This window comes from Emys orbicularis, chromosome 7 (genome assembly GCF_028017835.1).
Source record: "Emys orbicularis isolate rEmyOrb1 chromosome 7, rEmyOrb1.hap1, whole genome shotgun sequence".
NCBI lineage: Eukaryota > Metazoa > Chordata > Testudines > Emydidae > Emys > Emys orbicularis.
In genome coordinates this window covers 1,889,513-1,914,142 of record NC_088689.1, presented here as the reverse complement: position 1 = coordinate 1,914,142, position 24,630 = coordinate 1,889,513, and the positions used below count along the sequence as shown (strand labels likewise).

The following is a 24,630-nucleotide window of genomic DNA, read 5'->3' as shown; positions in this document are numbered from 1 at the left end:
AACCACTAACGGGGTGAGGCCGAAGCCTTCCCCACGGCCGGGTCAGTGCAGCAGTGTCCGCTGGCTGGGAGAAGTTCAGCGCCTGCCTCTGATGCAGGAGGTCCTGGGCCCCGGGGGAGCTGAGACGGGGGCCTGGACCCAGGGCCCTTCACCCCCTTGTGCGACCTGACGCTGCCCATCTGCTGTGTTTGGGGGGGGGGGGGGTTAGATTCCTCTTCACGTGTCAAACCTGGCATGCTGGGACATGCCAGCCATGCCCGCCAGCCTGCAGGAGCCGGTCGGGACGGATCCGACCCTTCCTTTGGGGGGCGGGTTTTAGCCGTTCCCTGGGAATTGATCATGTTGTGTTTAAAAATGCAAAAACCAGAAGAAAATCATTAAACAAATAAAATGAAGGGCAGTGGGCAGGGATGCCCGGTACTCAGGGGGCCAGCGGGCAGGGATGCCCAGTACGCAGGGGGGCTGAGGGGCAGGAATTCCCAGTACTGAGGGGGGCTGGTACTCAGAGGGGGCAGGACATGGGAGTGGGGAGTGTCTGGTACTCAGGGGCCCCGGGGGGCAGGGATGCCCAGTATTCAGGGGGGCAGGGATGCCCAGTACTCAGGGGGGCTGGGATGCCCGGTACTCAGGGACCCCGGGGGGCAGGGATGCCCAGTACTCAGGGAGCTGGGGGGCAGGGATGCCAGGGGGCAGGGATGCCTGGTACTCAGGGGGGCTGGGATGCCCAGTACTGAGCGGGGCTAAGGGGCAGGAATGCCCAGTACTCAAGGGGCCAGCGGGCAGGGATGCCCAATACTCAGAGGGGCTGAGGGGCAGGGATGCCCAGTACTCAAAGGGCCAGCGGGCAGGGATGCCCAGTACTCAGGGGGCCGAGGGGCTGGGATGCCCAGTACTCAGGGGGCCAGCGGGCAGGGATGCCCAGTACTCAGGGGGCCAGCGGGCAGGGATGCCCAGTACTCAGGGGGCTGAGGGGCAGGGATGCCCGGTACTCAGGGGGCCGGCGGGCTGGGATGCCTGGTACTCAGGGGGGCTGAGGGGCAGGGATGCCCGGTACTCAGGGGGCCGGCGGGCTGGGATGCCTGGTACTCAGCGGGGCTGGTACTCAGAAGGGGCAGGACATGGGGGTGGGGAGTGTCTGGTACTCATGGATGTCAGGGCACCCAGTACTCACCGGGGTACTCGGGGCAGAGCTGGGGGGTGCCCGATACTCCTGGAGGGTGTCTGGTACTCGGAGGGGGATACTGTTACACACCATGTAGCAGTAGAGGAAGCCATGGGCACTGAGGCGGGTGCAGCCTTGTGCTCCCTGCGGGACGGTCAGTGTTGGGTGGGCGATCTCGGCTGCTGGGACCCGGCTCCCTGCTCGTCTCGCTCCCCCACTGCGCAGAGGAAGCAGGCAGGGCGGCAATGAAGGGCTGGACAAGCCCCTGCCTGACCCCAGCCCTTCAGCACGGGCCCCCCACTTCCTTTGCGAAACCTGCCTGGGGCTCACCAGGGCCAAGCTTGGGGTGGACAGCCAGAAACCCCAACGCTGGCAGGTTTAACCCAGGAGCCTGGAGGGGAAAATCCTGCAAACCTCAGCATGTGCAGAACTGGCAGGTGCCAGTCCAGCTTCCTTGCTCCAGTTCTGCCCATGCCCAGCCATCAGCCCTGACCCCCGAATCCCCTTCCTATTCTAATCTGGTCCCTTTCCCACACCTCAGCCAGTGGCCCTCAACCCCAACCCGCAGCCCCTGCGAGCCCAGCCCTGGGCTCCCCGCTGCCCCCCTCTGCCGGTGCCCCTCACTCCTGACCTGCAGCCCCGTTAGCCCAGCCCTGGGCTCTCCCCCATCCCCCCCTCTGCCGGTGCCCCTCACTCCCGACCCGCAGCCCCTTTAGCCCAGTCCTCCACTCCCTTCTCCGCCAAAACTCTGCCAATGTCCCTCAGTCCAAAACCTGCAGCATCCCCCTGCTTTTCCAGTCCTGGGCTCCCCGCTTCTCTGCCAGTGCCTGGCCTGCTCAACCCTGACCTCAGGCACGGACCTAAGGTGTTTGTGTAAGAAGCTGCCAAGACAAATGGGTGCATGAGGGTGGGGCACTGCGGGCGCAGAGGGGTGGGGCAGGGGCGAAGCGGCGTGAGATGAAGGCAGTCGGGAGGGGCAGCGTTTTGAGGTTGTTGAATGTGATGTAACATTCACAAAGGGCCGGAGAGGCAGGCGGGTGGGGAGTGACCTGATCAAATCAGTGGGCAAAGAGGAGGACACCTTTGTTGCTGCTTGGACAGCGAGCGGGTGGTTTCCCTTTACAGAGATGTTGACACTCCCCCGGCCATAACGCAGTTTGCCTTGTGCAGGGGTGTGAGACCCAGGCTGCAGCCAGGCGCAGGCCGGGCAGGGCTCGAACACCATAGAACTCAGCACCACCAGATTCGGGGTGTAGACAGGCCCTCTCCTGCGAGCCAAGCCCCGCGTATGGCTCAGGCCAGCGGTTGGCGCTGGCCGCCCCGCGCTGCGGCAGACAGAGCGTCTTCCCCTGGCTGCGGCCATCGGGCCCCTGTTGTGCAGAGCGGGGGGAAGCGCTGCCCAGAGGAAGACGTTTGTCACACGGCTCTCGAGGGCCCCGCAGACCCCGGGCACTAGGCTACATATTCCTGGTGCCTCCCACTAACTAGGGGCGCACCCGGGTCTCAGACAGGGCCGGGGCTGCGGGGAGACCCCGGCACTGGATCTGGCCCAGCCCTGGGACGAGTCTGGGGGGCTGCCCTGCTGCTCGGGGGCCGGTCCCTGCATCCCCAGGGGAGCGGCCCCGGTCCCTGCATCCCGCGGGCTAGCTGCAGCCGGGCCGGGCCGGGCCTGGCACCGCAGCCCACGTGGAGGGAAGCTGCAGCTGGCAGTGGGCGGAGCCTGGGCTCTATCCGCGGGAAAAGCGGCTGGCGGGGGGGGGGCAGGGGATGACGTGGCACTGATTGGCGCCGTCCACCAGTGACGTCAGCCGCTCACCTCCTCCCCCGCCCGGAAGGGGCGGTCCCAGGGGGTGGGGCTGGGTTTTTGCCAGCGCTGCCCACAACAAAGATGGCCGCGAAGTCAGCCCCGCCCCCCGCATTGCCCACTCTCAAAATGTCCCCTCCCTCCCCTGCAGGGCTCTCCATTATTTTTTGGCAAAGTCCAAATTTCTTGGTCAAGGTCCAGACGCCAGAGACACCAGTACAAAACAACGATAGCGCTGCACTGCCGGGGAACTACACTTCCCATGACGCCCCGCGGAACCCGCCTCCCAGCATGCCCCGCGACTCAGCCCCCTCCCTCCCCGGCCGAGGCGGCGCCGCGCGGCCTGCTGGGAGCTGTAGTTCCGCGCGCGCCGCCCCGTCCATCACGTGGCCTCGAGCGAGTGAGTCGCCGGCACTGGCCGCGCTGGGAGCTGAGCAGCAAGATGGCGGCGCTGTGGGGCGCCGGGCGAGCCGCCGGGGCCAGGGGAACCCGCCGGGGCCGGGGGGGCGGCAGCGGCCCGGAGCTGCCCCCGCCCCCCGCCAGTCCCCCGCAGGTAGGCGCGGGCTGGGGGCGGCGGGGTCGGGTCGGGCCGGGCCGCCGGTGACACGTGGAGGCTGCGGGCCGGAGCCGGGCGGGGCTTGCGGGCTCGCTGCGGCCCCGGAGCTGCCCGGCCCCACGCGGGCTGCGGGCTGCGGGGCCCGGGCTGGAGCCGCGGGAGCCGGCCGGGCCCCCACGCGTGCGGCGCCCTGCAGCTCCTGGGGCCCGGCCCGGGCGGCTCGGCTCGGCTCGGCCCGGCCCGGGCGGGGGGGAAGCGCACGTGGGCCCCGCCCGCCGCCCAGCCGGGCTCTGGCGCCGGCACGTGGGTGTGAGCCCGGCCCCTGGGACAGAGCCGGAGCCTGGGCGCTGCCGAGCACGAGCACTGCGGGCTGGGAGGTGCTGCCCGCCCCTCGTTCTGCAGCAGCCCGGGCAATCCGGAGTGACCCGGGTGCGGGGGCTGGTCCTGGGGCTCTGCGGCCCCCTCCGGCGGGATGCTCGGTACCCGCCGCCGGCATCCTGGGGGGCTGGGTCCATCCCCCGCCCCCCCATACCTGGGTGTGACAGCGCCCCCCCCCACCTGGGTGTGGAAGGCACCTGGCACCAAGCCGTGCACCATCAGTGCAGAGCAGTGACCGGCTGACCTAGAAGCCGGGGGGGGGGGTCCGGAGAAGGTGGTTGAAGAACTAGCCGGGGGGGCTGCTCCTCGCAGACCACAGCAGAGCTGGTTTCTTGGGGATCCTTCTAGTCTGCAGGGCTTGAGATGAACATCGGTGTTTTGCCGTCAGTCGCAGCAGCGTGGTCGGCTGTCACCTCCAACTCCCCCGCCCTGGGTGCCTGGCCCCTGGGTGTGCTGGCTGGCCAGGGCTGGGGGCTGTTGGCTCTTGCGTTAAAAAGGCCGTGGGAGTGTGACTTTCTCCAGCCACAGCGCTGGTGCCCGGCTGCCAACCACCTGTATCCTGCCTGCAATAACCCATGGAGCAGTTTCACTTCTTAATGTTGTCAAGCTCCTCTGAGAAGCTAACCATCCACATGACTGTAGTTTTGCTTCTGGCCCATCTTCTCTCCTCCCAGCATGGTGGGCTTCTCTCGGGGGAAACAGATCCTCAGTGCGGTGTGGGGGGCGTGTGTGTGGAGGAGACTTTCATCTCTGTTGCCATGGGGGGGAGCCAGGTGACACTGGGTCAGCTGGCGAAGGAGTCGCCAATTAATCTTTGTGGCCGGCGCATGCCTAATTCTGGGTTGGAGCATTGGGATAAACAGCCGCCTGTGTTAGCAAGGAGCTGCTGTAGTGTCACCCAGGGGTGCAGGGTCCCCCACCTTCTCCTTGGCGAGACCTGTGTCCTTGTGTCATTCCTGCAGCGCGTGGGCCCTTGTTCCTCTTACTGTAGTACCTGGGGGCAGGCAGTGGCTGATTAGGGAATGGGACACTTAAGCCTTGCCTGGATTAGGCAAATTTTCCCTGAGTCTCCCCCTTTCTGGGCCCCCATGCTTGGACTTCAGGAGTGCACAGTGGGGACCAGAGAAATAAGAGTTTTGGAAGTTGGGGACAGGTGAGGGCCCTTTAACGCAGACTTGCCCCCTTGAGCTGTGTGTTCAGGGTTTGCATACCCCAACAATAGGCCTGTTAAAGATACCTTGGCTATGTTGGACAACATGGGATGCAGTGTGGTCTAGTGGATGGAGCACTGGGCCGGATTTCAAGAGTCCTTGATTCAGTTTCTTGCTGTGCCCCTAATGTGCTGGGTGACTTGGGCAAGCCACTCCCTAGCCCCCCTGCCTCAGTTTCTCCATATTTACAATGGAGGTGATGATACTGGCGTCCTGTGTAAAGTGCCGTGAGCTGTATGGATGAGAAGTTCTAGATGCAGGGAACAGATTCTGGTTTTCTAGCTTCACTGGAGATTTATGGGATCTGTAGAGGACTTGATTTCGTTTTTGCTTTTGCGTGGCAGGCACTTGCTGTATGCTCTCTGGGATGATGGACTGGGGCTGGCCCTGCTTTAGTGGAGGATCTGACATTCTGAAATGGCTTTGTCCTGAATCCGAGCTCTGTAAGCTCGAAAGCTTGTCTCTCTCACCAGCAGAAGTCGGGCCAAGAAAAGAGATTCCCTCACGCACCGTGTCACTCTTGTTCTGGGAAAAGCATTTATTTTGTTCATGTTTTACAAAGCACATGTGTTCCCACGTCTGCCTGGAAGTCAGTTCACTTCAAAGATGCCCTGTATCCTGGACGGGTTCTTTGCCTCTTCACGCCGTCCTGTTTAACTGCATCCCAGGAGATGCCTTGGCGGACTGGTAGGCAGCAGCTCTTGCCTTTTGGCAGCATGGCTGCAGCTTGAGCTGTGTGGGAGTTTAGCTGAGGAGACAGGGAGCTGTCCTGGAGGCGTTTGGTGATAGAGGCAAAATTCAATGCAAGAACCCTCCCAAGTAGTTGCTGGGTGATGTCACATCCTTGTATTGGGATCCTCTTTCTGCTAACACCAAGCCCAGTGATTTCAGGTCCTTGGATATGCCAGGATTGGGGCTGTCTGGGGAGAGGAGCTGTCATGCAAGTTATGTTGAAAACTTGTTCCCTGGCTGCTTTTGAGCCTGTTCTGCCCGTTGCGAAGACCTGCCCCCAGGGCCTGTCCTACTCAAGAGCCCTAGGATGGGACAGGTTCTCGGCCCAGTCCAGCCTGCGCTGGTGGTGGTGCCAGTGTGACTCTGGAAACCTTGGGGCCCCTCTGAGAGAGGTTTGTCCTCTGGGAACCTTCCATTCACGGGCGGCCAGCTTTGCCCAGGTAAGGCCGGGCTGGCAGCTCACCAGGAGATCGGACTTTGTGCCCAGCAGGCTTGAAGTGAAGCAGATGGATGCCACCCTGTGGGACCTGCATCCCAGCATGCCGTGCGCCTGTGGAGCCAGGTGGCCTCTGCACAGCTCCGTGAGGCTCCTTTGGGTTTCATCAGGGGACTTGATTCTCTGCTTCTGCTGGTCTGTGCCTGACGCTGAGAGCCCTCGCTAGCAGCAGTGAGGGCTGAGGTTCCTCCTCTCGCTCACCCACAAATGGGGACGCTGGCAAATGCCCCTTCCTGCTACCAGTGACCGCGTGGGCTCCCAGCTTTCATTTCTAATGAGGGCCGATGTCCTGGGCCCAGAGAGCACTGGGGCTGCCTGGGCACAGCAAAGGAGAGTGTCTTTGAATGGTCCCCTCCAGAGCCTAGGAGCCCGGCTGCAGGCACGTCAAACGCTCGAGCTGCAATGTTTCTGTCTGCTTTGGTGCCCCCACTCTGGGGAGGGAGAGAAGTTGTAGAGGAGGCAACAAAAACCAGTCAGGTGGTGGGGTTAGAGGAGGGGAAAAGTCAAGGCAGGAATGAATGGGGTAGCACCCTCGGGGGGCAAACTGACCCCGTCTGTGATCTGTGAACAGGAGGAGGTGGGAAGAACTGAAATGGCACCACATTTAAAATGGCTCCAAGGGGATCTTTTGGGGAACATGGTCTCATTAGCCAATGACTCCCCCAACCTGTGGAACTCATCGCTGCAGGATACCGAGGCAAACAAGACAGTAAGTTCTCTGAAGACAGCTCGACATTTGCCCCAACAGCAGCGGCCGGGACACTGCCTGTACAAGCAAAGGCTCTGGGGGTAACCTCTGCACCAGGGCGAGTCTGCCTTCCGAGCCATAGCACCGCAGTGAGGTGATGCGGGAGCATTGACCCCTTCCTTTGAAGCATCCAGCGTTGGTCACGCACATCCAGGGCAATGGACTAGACGGACCACTGATATGTTCCCACGTGGCTGTCGGACTTCTCAGGGCTGCAGGAGGCGCTCTCCCCTCCCACGGGAAATCGATTTTCTAACCCTCGTTAAACTCCTGAAAGCGTCTTTTGATTGTGACGCGTTTGTAACAGTGGAGTGGCCTGGATGCTGCAATAGCAAAGCATCAGGGCGGGGTTCCTCACGAACTGGACTGCAAATGCAGACGCTGTATGAGCTGGTGACTGGTCTGACGGCAGCGATTCCGACTCCTGCGAACTCCTGCTCGACCGCGTGGCTCCTCCCTGGGGTGAGATGCGCCTGCTTGTTACCGCTGACTCCAAGCCCTGCAGTAACTGCTGGGTTACTGGGCGTGTTAGCACTGCATGAATCCCAGCTCCTTTGATCATTCCTGATCTCTCCAGAATGATTCACCAGAGACTGTGTTCTGAAATGGAGCGTCCTGGGCTCTGGAGGGGAATGCCTTGCATGGGGTTAAGCTGGGGTTTACGTGCTCCTTTCTCCCTGCGTATTGGAGTAATACGAGCTAATGAACCATGGCAGCATCATTCCTACCTAACACTCGTCTTCTGCATGAGACCGGAGAGGGATCTCATTCCTGTACAGGGCCCAGATCTGCAGCCTGTCAAGCAATCCACCAAACACAAGCTACAGATCACAACCGCTCTGTCTTTAGTTCACTTTGTAGGGGCCTTTGCCTCAGGAATATTGATGCTTCGGCATTCGAGAAATGATCAGTCCCCGCAGCAGTGGCCAGCCAGGGGAATTTGCTTTTGGCAGCATAGAAGTTTTTCGTGCTGTCCTGGCGGAGGAGCTGGTCATGTGACACAGATTCCAACCCCTTCCCGTGGTCTTGGACTGCAGACCTGAAGCGTTCAATGTAAAATGCCTGAGCCTGGGTTTCGAAGTTCAGCTCCTAGGTCAGAGGTGGAGATGAGCTGCTGGTGTTGCCAGTGACTCCAGCCAGAGTCAGGGCTGTTTGGGACCTCGGTAAATGAGGTCACCTTTATGTAGCAGCAGAACTTCAGGGGCACAGATTGGAAAATCGGGGCTTAAATTCCTGCCCTTCTGGTGGCCAAGAAAACCTGCTGAAAGTGGGGTGGTGCCTTCTTGAGTCTAAACAGCCCTGAGAGGCAAGAGTTGCCCCGTTCGTCTCACGGGGGCGTGGCCTGTTCAGACTGGAGGTCCAGGAGTCTGGAGACCTCTGCAAATGACTCCGCGCTCCAATCTGCACACTCCTTGTTCACACACACATCAAAGTAACCAGGATATACTAGGCCAGCGTAAGGGCTCTGCCGCACTGCGTCCTGGGCCTTACAAACAGAATCGACCTAGGTACATCGCTCAGGGCTTTGAATAATTGCATGCCCTGTGTGCCATGGCTAGGTTGCTCTAACCCTGTGTAGACGCGGCTGGCTGGCTAGCACCTCTCGGAGAGATGGGCTAAGTACATCGATGGAAAAACCTCTTGTGTCGACGTAGAAAGCGTCAGTGGCACAGCCAGAGTGCTGGAGCTGTGCCGCTGGAGGGTTGTAGTGTACCCATACCCTTCCTTGCAAGAGGAGGAGGCTGCAGGAGTGACTTTACCCCCCTTGTCCCCTGAGGCAGCTGGTGCCTGGGGGCATCTCTGCCCCAAGCCATGGCTCACGCGGGCACAGTGGCTACACTAAACCAAGTACATAAAACCTGTGGTGTTTGCTGAGATTAACCCAAGGTGCTGAGCGGTATGTGCATTGGGGAGCAGGGTTAGGTCTCATGGGACTTCTGTCCCCCTTGCCCAAGGATTGGCCAGATCCCAGCATGTGGTGGTCCCTCTGCAGTTTCATTGCTAGTTGGGGGGTGGGCCCAGGGGGACTTACACTCCAACATCCCTGTGACCCCGTTGTGCTAAGTCTCCTGGTGAACTAGTCCTCTAAGCTGTAATTCTTCACCGCATACTCACGAGCCCTGTTAACTCTGAAACCTAATGTCAACAACAACTCAATGCTATTTCACTGCTCATCACTTAAAGGAGCAGCAGTGGGCTGAAGTGCTTCTCCTTGGTTGCTGGATGCAGGGGCTTCAGAGTTGCCAACTCTCAACTGTATCATGAGCTTCACAATACTTGGTGGTGCTCTTAAAGCCCCAGCTCCTGGAGCCTGGTGATTCAGACAGTCTATCTCCTCTTTCATTGGAAAAAATAAGTTTCTGGCCTGCGTGGTTGTGGCGAGAAGTCTGAGAACGTGACACTTCCCTCCCCCAGGGCTAGGATGCTAAGTGGCAAATAGAGCCCTGAAGCTGGCTGGCTTTTATTCTGTTAGCACAGCGCCCCGGGACCCCAGTCGTCCCAGATGAAATTTGGCAGATGAAATTCAGTGTTGATAAATGCAAAGTAATGCATGTTGGAAAACATAATCCCACCTATACATCCAAAATGATGGGGTCTAAATTAGCTGTTACCACCCGAGAAAGAGATCTTGGAGTCATTGTGGATAGTTCTCTGAAAACATCCACTCAATGTGCAGCTGCTGTCAAAAAAGCAAACAGAATGTTGGGATCATTAAGAAAGGGATAGATAAGAAGACAGAAAATATCATATTGCCGCTATATAAATCCATGGGACGCCCACAGCTTGAATACTGCGTGCAGATGTGGTCGCCCCATCTCAAAAAAGCTGTATTGGACTTGGAAAAGGTTCAGAAAAGGGCAACAAAAATGATTAGTGGTATAGAACAGCTTCCGTATGAGGAGAGATTAATAAGACTGGCACTTCTCCTCTTGGAAAAGAGGCGACTAAGGGGGGATATGATAGAGGTCTATAAAATCATGACTGGTGTGGAGAAAGTAAATCAGGAAGTGTTATTTACTCCTTCTCATAATACAAGAACAAGGGGCCACCAAATGAAATTAATAGGTAGCAGGTTTAAAACAAACACAAGAAAATATTTTTTCATGCAACGCACTGTCAACCTCTGGAACCCCTTGCCAGAGGGTGTTGTGAAAGCCAAGACTATAGCGTGGTTCAAAAGGGAGCTAGATAGATTCTTGGAGGTTAGGTCCATCAATGGCTATTAGCCAGGATGGGCAGAGATGGTGTCCCTAGCCTCTGTTTGCCAGAAGCTGGGAATGGGCGACAGGGGATGGATCACTTGATAATTCCCTGTTCTGTTCATTCCCTCTGGGGCACCTGGCATGGGCCACTGTCGGCAGACAGGATACTGGGCTAGGTGGACCTTTGGTCTGGCCCGGTCTGGCTGTTCTTATGTTTGTAGAGCAGGGCCCCGTTGTGCAGAACAGAACGGGGGCTGTAGCCTGGTGAGCACTGGCTTCTCCCCCCCAACCTGTCTCCTTGTCCCTCTCTAGTGCTTCTCTCTGGAGGAAGATGAGCTGAGCCTGCACTTGGTTCCCGCCTGCAGCGATGCTATCCTGGAGGCCGAAGGGATCCTGGGAACGATGCAGAGCTACTTGGACTCCTCCATGATCTCTATCATCGAGGACTTCGGCCCCCTGACCGAGGTAACGGGCTGCCCACAGAGAGGCAGGGGACACAGCTGGGCTGTGGCCTTCCGCAGGCGAGATGGGTGAATGCGGGACCTGCCACAGCCCTGGATCCAAAGCTGCCTGGGGCATCTCCAGTCCTGTGACCTTGGGGGGTGGGGGGCGAGGCAGGATAAGGCAGGTCTGGGAATCTCCGTCCCTTGCCTGCTTTGGCCCCTCTGTTTGCTGCTTTCCCTGCCGGACACTGCCCCGCTTCGCTGGGCGTGAGGTGAGCAGCGCAAGGAATAGTGGCCAGGAGTCAGTCCCTGGTCCAGCTCTTCCCCTTCTTTTCTTCCGTCTCACAAGGGTTCTTTGCCAAGGACCTCTGCCGGCCCCCACGCCAGCTAGCCTGCTCCTAATTCCCCTGCCTCAGCCTCACGGCAGCGTTAATCCTGGGCACCTCCCTGCCTCTGTTCTGAGCCAAGCTCTGTGCGGGTTAACGGGAGCGTTCCAGTCCTGGGGGCGCCTCCCTAGCCGGGCCCTGCTCGAAGGACGTTTGGGGCAGAGGCAGAGCTAGTTACCACTGGCCCCTCAGTGGGCACCCGCATTTCTGAGCCTCCGTGTTGCTGGCCAGGGACAGGTGTGAAGAGAGGGGAAGACGAGTGGCTAGAGCATGTCCTGAGAGTGGCAGGGCAGGGTTGGTATCTGGCTGTGCCCCTGATGCGAGGGCTTTCTCCTCTCCCCAGAACAAGGCCTGCCTGGATGCTCCAAACGAGCTGTCCCTGCTGACGGCCATCACCGAGATTCTGGACAGCACGGACGACGAGACCCTGTCTCCGTTTGACACCACCCTGGACTCCGAATTGCTGGCACTGCCCCGGGAACGCGAGAGTTCTTCGGTACGAGCTGCTCTCTGCCCGTCTTACCCTCCCTTCCCAGGAGGTGCCTAGACCAGCCCCTTCCACTTCACTTAGCCCCTGGCCCTTGGCAGCAGCACACGCGTAGACACGGTAACCCGCCTCTGGGAAAGGAGGCTCCAGATCCCGATGCCATTGTAATGGAAACCCCCCCATCCCCGAGCCGGGCCTGGTCATTGGTGATATCACTGCACGGCCTTGGCAGGCTGCAGGGTGCCCCCTGGCGGTCACCTGCCTCACCAGCAGTGAGATGTAGGAACTGCCCTGCGGGAAACCAGAGGGAGCGGGGCTGGGGGTGGGACAAACCTTGGTTTGCTGTTGGCTACAGACCAGCAGAGATGCTCAAAGCGAAGCGGCCTGCGCATCCCGCCGTGGCATGTAGGCGGCTCGGGCTGCTCATGCTTTGGTGAGCCAGGCACTAGAGCGGGGTGTGATTCCAGCTCTGGGATCCTGCGGAGGCTGGGGCGTACCCTGGAGATGGGGGGCCAGTTGCCATGCTGGGCATGTGGTGGGGAGGGAGAGGCTGGTGCGGGGAGGCTGCTGGCCATACGGCTTCACCCGGCTAGGCTCCGACTGGCAGGTCTGTGTTTTCCACCTTCTCGTTCTCCTTCCTACCCATCAGTTTCAGAAGTTTCTCAGCTTGTCCCGGGCCTCCCCTGAGCGCAGCATTCCTGCCCTAGATGATCCGTGGGGCCTCAGCGGTCCAGCCGCCATCGGGAAGGTGAGAGGGCAGCTCCTCGGCGAGAGCCGGAGGCCGGGACGAGCACGGGTGTTTGGGGAAGCCATCAGCAGGATTGGCTGTCCTGCTTGCACCCATGGGTGGGGGGGGGGGGTCTCTGGTTGTGCAGGGTGACTCCTGCTGGCCCTTGCCTGCGCTCCAGTATCTCCCTGGTTTCTGGGCCGCTGCTGAGCTCGGGAGAGGCAGAATCAGGGAGTGGCCCGGCCGGCTAAGCGGGGCTGCTTTGGCTTTGGAGCTGCCGCGCAGCGCCCGGACACGCATCTTCATGCTCGTAGCGTGCCGCTCTCTTAAAGGGCCGCCAGCCCTTGCCCCTCCCGTTGACGTGGTTCTGCGGGGCTGGGAGCGGCACCGGGCCAGGCCGGCGGGTGTCAGGAGCCTGGCCAGGCACTTACGGCTCGCAGTCCTGGCCAGCTGGAACCCCAGCACTGCTGGCGCTGGTCGGTTGCCCCTTGGGCTGCAGGGTGACTGTAAATCCTCGAGCCCTTGTCTCCTGCGGCGTGGGGCATGCTCTCCGCCAGGGCGGCCAACTCCAGTGCAGTGAGGGTTGGCCGTAACTCGGGAGCCTGTCAAGGGGCAGGAGCGGGGTGGGGCTGTTGCAAATCAGTGAAAACTGGCCCCCCCGTGGGGCTCAAAGTGCTGTTGGCCTGGTCCCTGCCAGTCCACGCGCCTCACGAGGAGAGGGCGTAACTCTGGCTGCTAGCAGGGGCGGCTGAGCCCACTGGCAGTCGCCTCCTAGGTTATGTGAGGTGCACTGCTCTGCCTCGGGGCCACCCTGCTTCTGGGGGGCAGCACCATCACCTGCCTCTTCCTCCTTTCCCTGCCAGGTGGAGACGGGCCCTGTGGATCTGCCCTGGAACTGTCCACTGAGCTGCCTCGAAGAGCCGGCAGCGCCAAAGCCGCGCCCCAGCAGAGCGCCCCGGGCGGAGCGGAAGCTCCCCAGGCCCCAGCCCCTCCCGCAGCGCAGCGATGGGGAGGAGGAGGAGGAGGCTGCTAGCCCTGGGCAGCACGGCGGCGTGGCAGTGACGGGGGGTCTGCGGGAGAGCCCCATGGATTTGTGCGCCGAGGCTGGGGGTGAGGAGGCAGCGTGGCCGGAAGACACTGACACTCCCTGCATCATTAGCACGGGGGCCGGGTCCCTCAGTGAGCTGGTGAAGTCCATGCACCCGTACTGCCTGCCCACGCTCACCGTGTGCCTGGACCCTGCCAGCGAGCCAGTGGCGAAGGAGTTCTTAACCAGTCCGCTCCTGCTGGAGATTGTGCCGGGCGAAGGCGAGAGCCTGGAGATCCCCGTGGTCCTGCAGCAGCTGGGCCCAGGAGCCCAGCTCCCAGCTGAAGGGGAGGGAGCCAGCGGTTGCCTGGCTGGCGAGGGGGGTGGTGCCCTGGAGCCGTTGCCTACGGATGGTGTGGTGCCAGTGGGAATGCCTGCCCAGGGGTGCGAGACTGGGGGCCCCATCAGGGCCCCCCAAGAGGAGCCTCCCAGCCCGACCCAGGAGAGAGAGTCCCCCCGGGGGGTTGACCCCGAAGCGAAGGACGAGGCGAGGCAAAGAGACCAGGATCTGGAGAGCAGCTCCCGGCACAGCACAGAGGCACCAGTGGGCAGGAAGCGCCAGGGCACCGAGAAGGGCCGAGGGCGCGAAAGGGCCCGGAAAAGCCGGAAAAAGAAAAGGGAGGAATCGCAGAAGGGCCAGGCCAAGCCAGATGGGGACTGTGCGGTGCGCAGGCTCCGCTCCACGTCCGCGGTGCAGCCGCCAGCCACCCAGCGCTCCCCCAGCCGGGCAGCCCGGCCGTCCGTGCAAGTGTCCACCTTCCTGGAAAAGCAGCTGGCGCAGGCCAAGAAGGAAGGGCAGATGGATCTGCGATCGGCCAGAGGGAGACCGAGGGCAGCGGCAGCAGGGGGTGGCCTGCAGAGGAAGGGTCGCCCTGAGGTGCAGAAGGAGCTGGAGACTGAGAAGCCCAACACGCAGCAAGCTGTACAGAGCGCTGAGACCCCCGGGCCCTCGGAGCGGGCCGTGCCCAGCCCCGGGGAGCAGCCGGCTGCCGTGGGACCCGGCCCAGCCGAGCAGGGAGAGGTAGCTCCTGGGTGCAGTGAGGGGAGCCGGCCTGCCCCCACCAAAGGGAGCACCCCCCCGCACGATGACCTTAGTGCTGGCGGGGAGGCTGCCGGCTGGCCATCCAAGCCCAGGGCGCTCAGCCTGACCGAGTACCGGCTGCGGATGCTGCGTCGCCAGCCCAGCGGGGCCGACGGGAAGGAGGGGGAGAAGCAGGCAGCAAGCAAGTGGCCCAGCGTCCCCGAGCCCCCCACGGAGCTGGCCGAGATCCCGTGCCTAATGGCGCCCGTACGCCCCCCGCCCTCGCAGCCTGCCCAGCCCGTGGAGACGCCCAGCACCCAGAGGGGCCCAGAGAAACCTGCCAGCCCCCCTGCCACCCCTCCTCTGGCCAGAAAGGCACCTGCGGGGCCCCCCAAGACTCTGCCGGCTCCAGTGCCCCCGGGGCTACAGCTGCCTGTCCTCCCGCCGGCCCTGGGGGCTGCTGCTGCAGTGATCCCGCTGGCCTCCCCAGCGCCCTATGCCCTCTACCCACCGGTGCCTTCCTGGCCTTGCTTTGGGCCCCCGCCTGCCAGCTACCCCAGTCTGCCTCCACCACCGGCCGCTGGCGGGTCACCCAACGCCTTTCACCTGGTGCCTGGCCTGCCCCCGCCAGCCGTGGCCTGGCCCACCCCTGCCCTGCCACCACCTCCCTTCAGCCCAGGCGTGCCGTGTGCCCCCATGGGCTGGCCCCTGGGCCTCCAGCCACCCTACTGGCCCGGGGTCCCCCTGCCGCCGCCAGTGCCTCCAATGGTGTACAGCGATCCAGGGGCCGCTCTGCAGAGCCCGGGGGCAAACCCCTTCCCAGGTAGCCCAGCCACCCTGACCCTGGCACCAAGCTGCCAAGAGCCCTCAGCTTTCACAGCACAGCCAATGAAGCCAGTGCTAGCCAGCCAGGCCACCGCTGCTGCCAAGCACGAGGTGCCAGCCCAGCCCCCCCAGCGCGGGCCACAGCCCTCTGGCCGGGCATCTGATCCCAGGAGGCAGAGCCGGCCTGTGGGCGAGTCACCTGCCTCCCAGCCTGTAGGGCGGCCCCCTATTGCCACCGCCTGGACCATGGGGGAGTCAACTGCTGCCTGGCCTGTGGGGCAGCCCCCTGCCCCCCAGCCTGTGGGGAAGTCATCTGCCACCCAGCCCCCTATTGTCACCACCCGGACTGTGGGGGAGTCTGTTTCTGCTGCTGCCCCTCGGCCCGTGGAGGAGTCAACCACTGCCCAGCCTGTGGGGCAGTCCCCTGCCCCTCGGCCTGTGGGGCAGTCCCCTGCCCCTCGGCCTGTGGGGCAGCCCCCTGCCCAGCCCACGAGAGAGCTCCCTGCTCCTCCGCCTGTGGGGGAGCCCCCTGCCCAGCCCACGAGGGAGCCCCCTGCCCCATGGCCTGTGGGGGAGCCCCCTGCCCAGCCCACGAGGGAGCCCCCTGTCACCCGGCCTGTGGGGGAGCCCCCTGTCTCCCGGGCAGTGGGTGAGTCATCTGCTGCCCAGCCCCCTATTGCCACCGCCCCGCCTGTGGGGGAGTCTGATTCTGCTGCTGCCCCTCGGCCCGTGGGGGAATCAACCGCTGCCCAGCCTGTGCGGGATCCCCCTGCTCAGCCCACAAGGGAGTCCCCTGCCCCCCGGCCTGTGGGGGAGCCCCCTGATACCTGCCCCAGGGCAGAGGCTGCAGCTCCAGCAAAGGTCCCAGTGCCCAGCCTGCTGGAGGGGGCCCGACCAGACCCCAAGAGAGCTGTCCTGCAAGATCCTCGGCCGCCTGGGCACACGTCCATCCCTGGGAAAGCGGGGGCACTGCTGAGAGCGCGTGAGGAGAGCCAGCCCACCAAGCCGGCCCCTGCCCAGCCATGGAGACATCGGCCCCTCATCAGCCCGGCCCAGCCTGGCGCCAGGAAGGACATCGTGCAGGCCTTCATCAGTGAAATCGGTGAGGGAGCCGCGCCGGGGGCAGTGGGGCACTGAGGGGGGGCGGGGGAGGGGCTCCTGGAGGGGCACTGAGGAGGGAGCAGTGAGTATGATGGGGGTGGGCGCCAAGGAGGAGGCAGTGGGGTGCTGAGGATGGGGCGGGGGAGGGCCTCATGGGGGGGCGCGTCGCGGGCCTGGCTCAGGGTGAGTAGCAGTGAAGCTGAACCTGTCTACAGCAGAGCCCTTCCCCTGGGGTCGGGGGGCTCGGCCCAGGCTGGCCACTCCAGATCTCTGGGGCTGCCCTGAGCGGGGATCCGGCCTGAGAGTTCCCCGCTGCCTGGGGCCCCCTGGGAGGAACCCGAGCCCCCTTCCTTCCTGCTCGCGGGAAAGGCCACCCCCCTTTGTCGGGACATGGCAAGGCCCCTGCTCCCCACGGGTCTCCCCTCCCGCTGCACTCTGCCCTGGAGCCCTGGCTCACGAGAGTCCCGGCTGGTCCGGATCTGGCCCCGTCGCCCCATGGCAGCAGCGTGGCCATCCATGGTGCCAGTGAGTGTCCCTCGGCGCTGCTCCTCGGGGGGGGGGGGGGGGCTCGTCAGCCTGAGCCCCTCTGCCCCAGCTCAGGACCCCAGCCCGGAAGGGACCTGACAAGCCGCGTCTCCTCTCCCGCCACAGGAATCGAAGCCTCCGACCTGTCCAGCCTGCTGGAGCAGTTTGAGAAGACTGAAGGTGAGCGGCTGGCGCCCTGATCGGCCATTCCCCCGCCTGCCCCCAGGCTCTGCGGGGCTGGGATGTGCCTGACCCGGCCCCTAGCCCGACAGGCCTGTTGCAATCCCACGTCCAGGGAGGTGCCGGCCTGGCTGACGCTCCGTCCCGAGCTCGGCAAGCGTCGGGTTTCTGGCGTGTAGCAGGGACTGGGTGGGGCAGCCCCACGGCGGAGGCTGTGGGTCAGCAGAAGTTCCCGGGTTAGCTGAACAATGGGTCCCGGCGTAAATCGGAGCAGCCCGAAGGCTGCCAGTGCGCAGTTACTGCGGTGAAGGGCAGACCTGGCCCATTTCCCCACCCCTGCCCCATATGTTAACTGGGCCAGTGGGGGGCCCCGGATGAGGCCCGGAGGGAGGGGGCCCCAGCAGAGGTGTTGTGCTGTGCAGAGGTGAGGAGGAACCAGGCCCCCTCTCCCAGCTAGCGGGCCCTGGAGTGGGGACGCTGGGCTCCCCCCGTGGCAGCGTCTCCCTCAGCCATCCCTGCATTCGCTCTCGTTTTAGCCACGAAGGAGGAGCTGCACGTGCGATGCCCTAGAGACAGGCTGGCGCCAGGGAACGCTGGGTGAGTCTGGAGGTGCCCATGGTGCCGCCCAGCCCTGGGGCTCCTGGCCTGAGGGAGGGGTGCGGGCAGAGCTCGGGCAGCTGGGGATGGGTTGGTGCTGTCTCTCCGTGCTGCTGTGAGCCGGACAGTGAGTGCCCCCGGGGCATGCTCTCCTGCCCGGGCACCCAGGGCTGTGCCATCTGTGCCCCGGGCTGCGGTGATGGGCACTTTGGGTGGGGCGCGGGGGCCCCGCCGGCCCGCACTCCCCACTGAGGTGGGGGTGAGAGAGACCTGGCCCGGAAGGTCACGGGTCTTGGCCATTGCCGCTTTTAGCGCTGACCCCTCTCTCCCTCCAGCAGGTCGGAGAGCCACCAGGACAAGAACCCGCCGGACAGCCTGCATGCCCCAGAGCTGGCCAACGTCGCCGGTAAAGCCCTGGGGCTGGAGGGGTTGCTGGGGGCGGGGGAGATCTGGCACCCGTCTGGCAAGCGCTGCCCAGGTTTGGCTCCTCACTCCAGGGCTGGGAGAGCCACAGAGCAGACAGGGAGGCAAGGGGGCACCGAGCACCCGAGGGGGGCATGGCTGGCAGCTGCCATGGGGAATGCTGAGCGGGGGTGGGGGCCCAGGCCACGGAATGCTGCTCGCTGTCAGGGCGCACGCCGTGTCGTGGGGGCCCCCCTGAACGCCCTCCTTCCCTCGCAGGCCTCACCCCGCCGGCGACGCCGCCCCACCAGCTCTGGAAGCCCCTGGCTGCCGTCTCACTGCTGGGGAAGCCCGGGGCCGCCCCCCAGGAGGGCAGCCAGAGAACTGCCAAGTTCATGGAAGCGAAGCCGCTGCCTCAGAGCAAACCTCGGGGGAAGGGCCCGCCCCCCACGACCTGCGGCCCACCCCCCAGCCACGTGGGCTCCGGAGACCATGACTACTGCGTCCGTGGCTCCGCCCAGCCAGAGGAGGGCGCTAGGCTCCCCGGCACACCGGCCCCGTCGGAGCTGGGCTCCCGCTGGAACGTGAAGCATCACCAGGATATCACCATCAAGCTGCCCTCCTCCCTCTCCACACGGACGCTGGCCTGGGCTGGGCTCAGCCCCCAGCCTGGCGCTGCCCCTGGCTCCAGCGAGCAGCTGGATCACCGGACTAGTGCCCAAAGCCAGGTTGCCGCTGGCAGGAGCAGCCCCCCCACCTCGGTCCTGCTGTCTCCGGACGCATCCCCCTGCCGGGACGAGGAGCTGCAGACTCGGGACCCGCAGTCGAAGCAGCTGGCTGCCAAGAGGTCCCTGCGCTGCTACCGGAGACGGGCCTCGCCAAGCCCCCGGGCCCACACCAGCTGCTCTTTCAGCTCCACGTCCAGCGGGGCCAGCGCCTCCTCGTCTTCCTCCTCCTCGTCCTCCCGGTCTCGGTCCCGGTCGCTGTCCCCCCCTCCAAAGCGGTGGCGAAGGTAAGTGGCGGTTCCGTCACACAGCCGCCGTAGCTGGATGTCCCCACGGAGTCTGTCCGTTGTGTGTGGCTGGGCACCCGGGCGGCTGGGAGACGCGCCTTGCAGAGCGCCGGGGGATCTTCGGGGGATGGGCCCCGTGATGGCATTTGCTGGGCATGTGGAGGGTGGGGTGATGCCCCAGGGCTGGGGGACCCGCCCGCGCTGAGCCAGACTTGCTCAGCCAGGGGGGACTCTGGGTTTGGGTCCCCCACCATGGCCATGCTTGGGGGGCAGCTTCGTTCCCTGACTTGGGCCATGTGCGCCCCCCACCAAGCTGGCGGGGTAGCTCCGGGGGGTGCTCTTGACTCCCTCGTCGAAGGGGGTTTTCACAGAACCCGGAGCCCAAGTTCTTCTCTGCACCCGCTCAGCCGTGTGGGAAGCCGCCGGTGCAGCACCGCGTGGGCTGGTTGCAGCCACGGCGCGGCACAGGGCCCATGGGCTGCCCATCACTCGCCTGTGTCGTAGCCATGTCGAGGGGCACCGGGCCAGCCGTGGAGTGAGCAGGGCTGCGTCTGCCCGGGCAGAGCCAGGCGCTCGTTCAGCAGGGCTGCCCCTGCGCCGGAGGCCTTGGCATAGGCAGGATGTCCGCACCGACCCCAGGGCTCACGCACTGTGGGGCTGGCGCCCGGCCCGGCCCACGCGGGTCGGACCAAGTCCCGCTGCTGGTGGGGTGCCCAAGCCCGGCTGTCGCTGCTGAGTAGCCAGAGGGGCCTGGAGCTGCGTGGGAGGCACCGGACAGCTCTGCCTCCCGTCTCCTTCCCTGCGAGTACGCCCGGGGGCTTGGCGCTGCCTTCTGGAGCTGGGCGTCGCAGAGCGAGCAGCAGGGGTGTGTGTGTGTGGGGGGGGCTGCCCGGTCCCTCCAGCCAGGGCACGATCACCTCTGCTCCCCCAGCGCCAAGCCCAGTCTGAAATGGCTGGAGCAGCCCTGGCACGGCTGAGGGCGCTCCCCACCATCCAGTGTGTACCCCTCAATCCCATTGTCCTTGTGCCCCTCCCGGCCCTGCTGGCACTGCCAGGCGGTGGGGAGCTCCTGGGCCCCGTGGGATCAGGCTCCTCGGCCCCACGTCCCGCTGTGCAGTCCAGGAACGGGGGCCAGGGACAGGGGGGCACCTCTCCTCTCCACTCCATACAGCCAGGCCAGCGTGCTCCACGGCCGCCTCGAGGCGCTGTGAGCTGCCCCCCGCCAGGCCCGAATGCTCGGTCTTCGTTGCAGCCCCTGGCTATCGGCCGGGCTGACACGCAGCCCCAGAGAGACTGTCCTGCTCCCCACCTCGCTCCCCAGGCAACCAGTGAGTGGAGCCGTGTCTGGGCCGCCCGCCCTGCTCCCTTCCCCGTCCCGGGGAGCCCGGCTAGCCCTGCAGGCAGATCCGGTGCCTGGTGCCGAACACTGCATGCTCCTGTTCTGTCCTGGCAGCCGAACCGTTCAGTGACGGCTAGTGCGGGCCAGGCCACCAGCGGCTCGTTAGGTTTCAGAGTCAGTGCCATACCGTAATGAACACGGCCGTTGGCTCAGGCTCTCTGCAGACTCAGGCAGGCGCTGTCCTGCCAGGGGCACGTTTTGAAGGCTTTCCTCGTACCATGAGGTTCAGGAGGCCGGCTTGGGCGGACAGGTGTCCCCTGGAGCGCCCCAGGCAGTGCTGAGTGTCCTCTGCGTGTGGGTCTGGAGAGCACCTCGCGGCCTCGATGCTTTGGGGATGGGAGGAAGCCCCAGGCTGGGGCTGGCGGTGAGGGGCTTGGGGCCCACCGGTGGTGGGAGGCGCCGGGGCTCACCGGGTGATGTGCTTGTTCAGCAGGTATCGCTCAAGACGCTCCCGCAGCTCCCACTCCTCCCGCTCTAGCTGCGGGTCGTGCGGCCGGTCCCGGGGGAGGTCGTCGTCGTCGTCCTCCTCGTCCTACTCGTCCAGATCCTCCTCGGCTTCCCGCAGCCGCTCCCGCTCCCCATCCCCCCGCAGGAGGAGTAACCGGAGGAGAAGGTAAGGACATCCCGGGGACTTGCTGGTCCCTCCCCACCCCTAGGCCCTCCTGGCTCAGACTGCTGCACCGTTTGGGCCCCCGCTGCCTACCCTGCTCATCTGGGGCAGCGACTGTAACAGTGGTGCCCCCCACCCCCGCTCTGCTGGCCTGCTGCTGCCCCGATATGCTCTGGGTGTCTCCAGTCTGGGAGGGTCCCGTGCCTGCCCCCTCCCCCCCCCAACCTGGGGAAGCAGCAGCCCCCCTCGGCTCCCCAGCCCTGTCTTTTGGGGCTGGGGAGCGTCCGGCCCATCTCCTGTTCCCTAGGTCGCGTGAGGGACTGGCCGGGGGCTCTCCACAGCCTGCGACCCCCCCGGGCTCCATCGGCCTGGTGTGCAGCCAGGGGTGGGTGTGGCCTCACGCTGGGCTTGAGGGCACATGCCCAAGGCCCTTGGCAAGCCTGTGGCTTCCCCTGGGCGCCAGCCACAAAGCCAGGAACAGCTCTGGGGGCCTGTCATGGGGGGGGCTGCTTGTCCTGGCTCTCCCGGCTCCCAACAGCCCTGATTGTGCCCTGCCAGATACGATTACGGCGACCCTCCGGATCACTGCCAGCACCCGAAAGTCCTCCACAAGGAACGTGCTATAGTGAGTGAGGGTGTGCACCAAGCAGGGGGGGTCCCTGGGAGCTACGGGCTGGGCATGTGGGGGGGGATCTGGTCCCAGGCAGCTATGGGCTGGGCATGGGGGGGGGGGGGGGGAACGGACCTGGGAGCTATGGGCTGGGCATGTGCGTGGGGGGGTCCCTGGGAGCTACGGGCTGGGGGACGGGGGGGGGGGGAGATCTGGTCCCTGGGAAGTATGGGCTGGGCGTGTGGGGGGACGACGACATGGGGGCGGGGATCTGGTCCCTGGGAAGTATGGGCTGGGCATGTGTGTGGGGGGAGGGGGGGATGTGGGGAGGGGAACTGGTCCCTGGGAAGTATGGGCTGGGCATGTGGGGGGGGGGGATGGGACACATGGGGGGGGGGGGATCTGGTCCCTGGGAAGTATGGGCTGGGCGTGGGGGGGAGGGGCATGGGGGCGGGGATCTGGTCCCTGGGAAGTATGGGCTGGGTGTGGGGGCGGGGATCTGGTCCCTGGGAAGTATGGGCGGGGGGGGGGGAATCTGGTCCCTGGGAAGTATGGGCTGGGCGTGTGCTGGTGCAATGGGAGGGGGGGGGGCAATCCCTGGGAGCTGCAGGCCGGGCATGTGCTGGTCTAAGGGGAGTGGGGGCATGTGCTGAGCGGGGGGGGGCAGTCCCTGGGAGCTATGGGCCAGGTGTGTGCAGGGACCAGGGGGTGCCTGGTCCCTGGGAGCTCCAGGGTGAGTGTGTGGTGTGGGGAGCCCGGGTGACCAGGTCTCTGCTCCCTGCAGGGCCGGCCCCTCCCACACCAGGGCTCAGAGCTGAGCCCCCCCCCGGCAGAGAAAGGGGACGGACGCCCTATGTGAGTGTCCGGCCTGTCTCCCTGCTTCCCCAGGGGGCTCGGAGCCCCTCTGGCTGGGGGCTTGCCAGGTGTGAATGCTGCTCTGGAGTGGGGGCGTGGCAGGGCCCTGCCCCACCGCACCCCACCCCGACTTGCTGAGCTGGGGGCAGGATCCCCACCTTAGGGCCCCATCGGGCGCCGAGCTGGGCAGGAAGTGGCACTGGCCAGCAGCCGGGGTCGCGCGGCGGAGTCTGTAATGCCGGCTTTCGGGGTGAGCTGGGCGAGCGTGTGCCGAACTCCGGGGCTGTGCCCAGCTCATTGCATTGTGCTGTGCTCCCTGCAGGAGGAGAGGAGAGTCGTCTTCATCGGCAAGATCCCCAGCAGGATGACGCGGGCAGAGCTCCGGCACCGCTTCTCCGTGTTCGGGGACATCGAGGAGTGCACCCTCCACTTCCGGGCTGAGGGGTGAGGCCGGGCCCTGCCCTGGGGATGGGGATTGCTGGGGCTCCCTAGGGAATGTCAGGGTAGCTCCTGGCACCCCGTCCTTGCCCAGAGCAGGCTGTGCCCCTGCCCGGGTGGGCATGGCTGGGCCCATGCACCTCAGCCTTGGGAAGCCTCTGCCAGTCACCAGGCCCCGTGGGAGGGGACGCAGCGAGTCACCGGCTCTTCCTCTCCCCCCAGGGACAACTACGGCTTCGTCACCTACCGCTACGCCAAGGAGGCCTTCGCCGCCATCGAGAGCGGCCATAAGCTGCGGCGCCCGGACGAGCAGCCCTTCGACCTGTGCTTTGGGGGGCGCCGCCAGTTCTGCCGGAGGAACTACGCGGACCTGGGTGAGTCGGGGAGCCCGAGACGTCGCCAGGGCCTGGGCCACCCTGGGAGCCCCGCGGCAGGAGTCTGCCGAGCAGAGCTCTCCCCTTCCCCTGGGGTCCCCTGGGCCCGCCGAGAGCTCTGAGCAGGGGGGCGGCAGCCCCAGGTCCGGCACTGCCTTGTGGGGGGTTGACCTCTGTGGAGTGGGGATGATCCCCCTCGCGGTGCCTTACCACCCCAGCGCCTCGCCGCTCACTGCAGCCTTGTGTCCTCCAGATTCCAACCGGGAAGATTTAGACCCTGCCCCCATCAAGAGCAAGTTCGACTCCCTCGACTTCGACACCTTATTGAAACAGGCGCAGCGCAACTTGCGGAGGTAGCGCTGGGCCCATGGCGGCTCTGCCCGGTGCCCGCGGGAGGTGCCCCGGCCTGGCTGCAGCTGAGCAGGGCTTTACAGAGAAACGAAAAAGACAAAAAAAAGTGTCTCACCAGATTTTTTAAACCGTTTGTTTTTATAACAAATATTTAAGGCAGATGAATTGTCTCTGTTAACTGAGGGGCTGCCCCAGCCCAGTCACTCTGGTTAATAAACCCGGGTCCAACCCAGTCCTGGCTTGTCTCCCTCCTTCGGTTGCTTGGGCCTGGCGCCCCCTGGGTGGGCTGGGCCCAGGGGCGCCACCTCGTGGCGCTTGGGTGAGGGCGGCTGTGCTGAGATGGGCCTTTGGAGTTAGTCTCTGGGTAGTTCCTGGCACCGGGCAGCAGTGCCCAGCTGGGGTCCAGCATGGCCACCCCCGGCTGAGCCTGCACCGCAGCTGCCTGCAAGTGCCAGGGGAGAGCCGGGGAGCCAGTGCCCGGCCCAGGGACGTCCCGCCCCTTGGCCTCCCTGGGGGGAGTGGAATGCATGTGAGCTGGAGGGTCTCACGCTGGTAGAGTCAGGCTGGAGCTGTGCGTCTGACCTCCTCTGTGGGACGGTTCAACACGGGGAACTTACCTTCTCTCTGCGCTAGGCCAGGTTGCCGGGGGACACAGGGACACGGCATCGTGCTCCTCCCCCAGCATGACCGACCTGCGTCCCGTGGCTGACACCCGAGGGGCATGCACCTCTGCAGTCACTGTCCTGGCGTCATCTCGTCCAGTTCTGCTGGGCGCTTCCCCAGAGCAAGCGCAGGGAGAGAACCCTGTAACCGGCAGGGACGTGGCTCTGAACCCCCAGAGACTGAGGGAGGGTGGGGCCAGGCCTGGAGCAGCTAAAGTAACTGGGCCCGTGTCACAAGGGGAGAAAGG

At 64.6% G+C, this 24,630-nt stretch overlaps 1 protein-coding gene across 1 annotated transcript; it reads left to right on the top strand.

Moving 5' to 3' along the window:
- The first annotated feature begins 10,692 nt into the window (after positions 1 to 10,692).
- On the top strand, positions 10,693 to 23,945 carry PPRC1 (PPARG related coactivator 1). The gene is made up of 13 exons (XM_065408062.1): positions 10,693 to 10,755; positions 11,463 to 11,615; positions 12,256 to 12,354; positions 13,197 to 16,368; positions 17,019 to 17,072; positions 17,609 to 17,669; positions 18,005 to 18,075; positions 18,351 to 19,083; positions 20,916 to 21,095; positions 21,651 to 21,717; positions 22,880 to 23,001; positions 23,218 to 23,369; positions 23,623 to 23,945. Exons 1-13 carry the CDS (start codon positions 10,693 to 10,695, stop codon positions 23,724 to 23,726), a joined length of 5,031 nt encoding a protein of 1,676 aa, XP_065264134.1. The 3' UTR covers positions 23,727 to 23,945.
- The last annotated feature ends 685 nt before the right edge of the window (positions 23,946 to 24,630 follow it).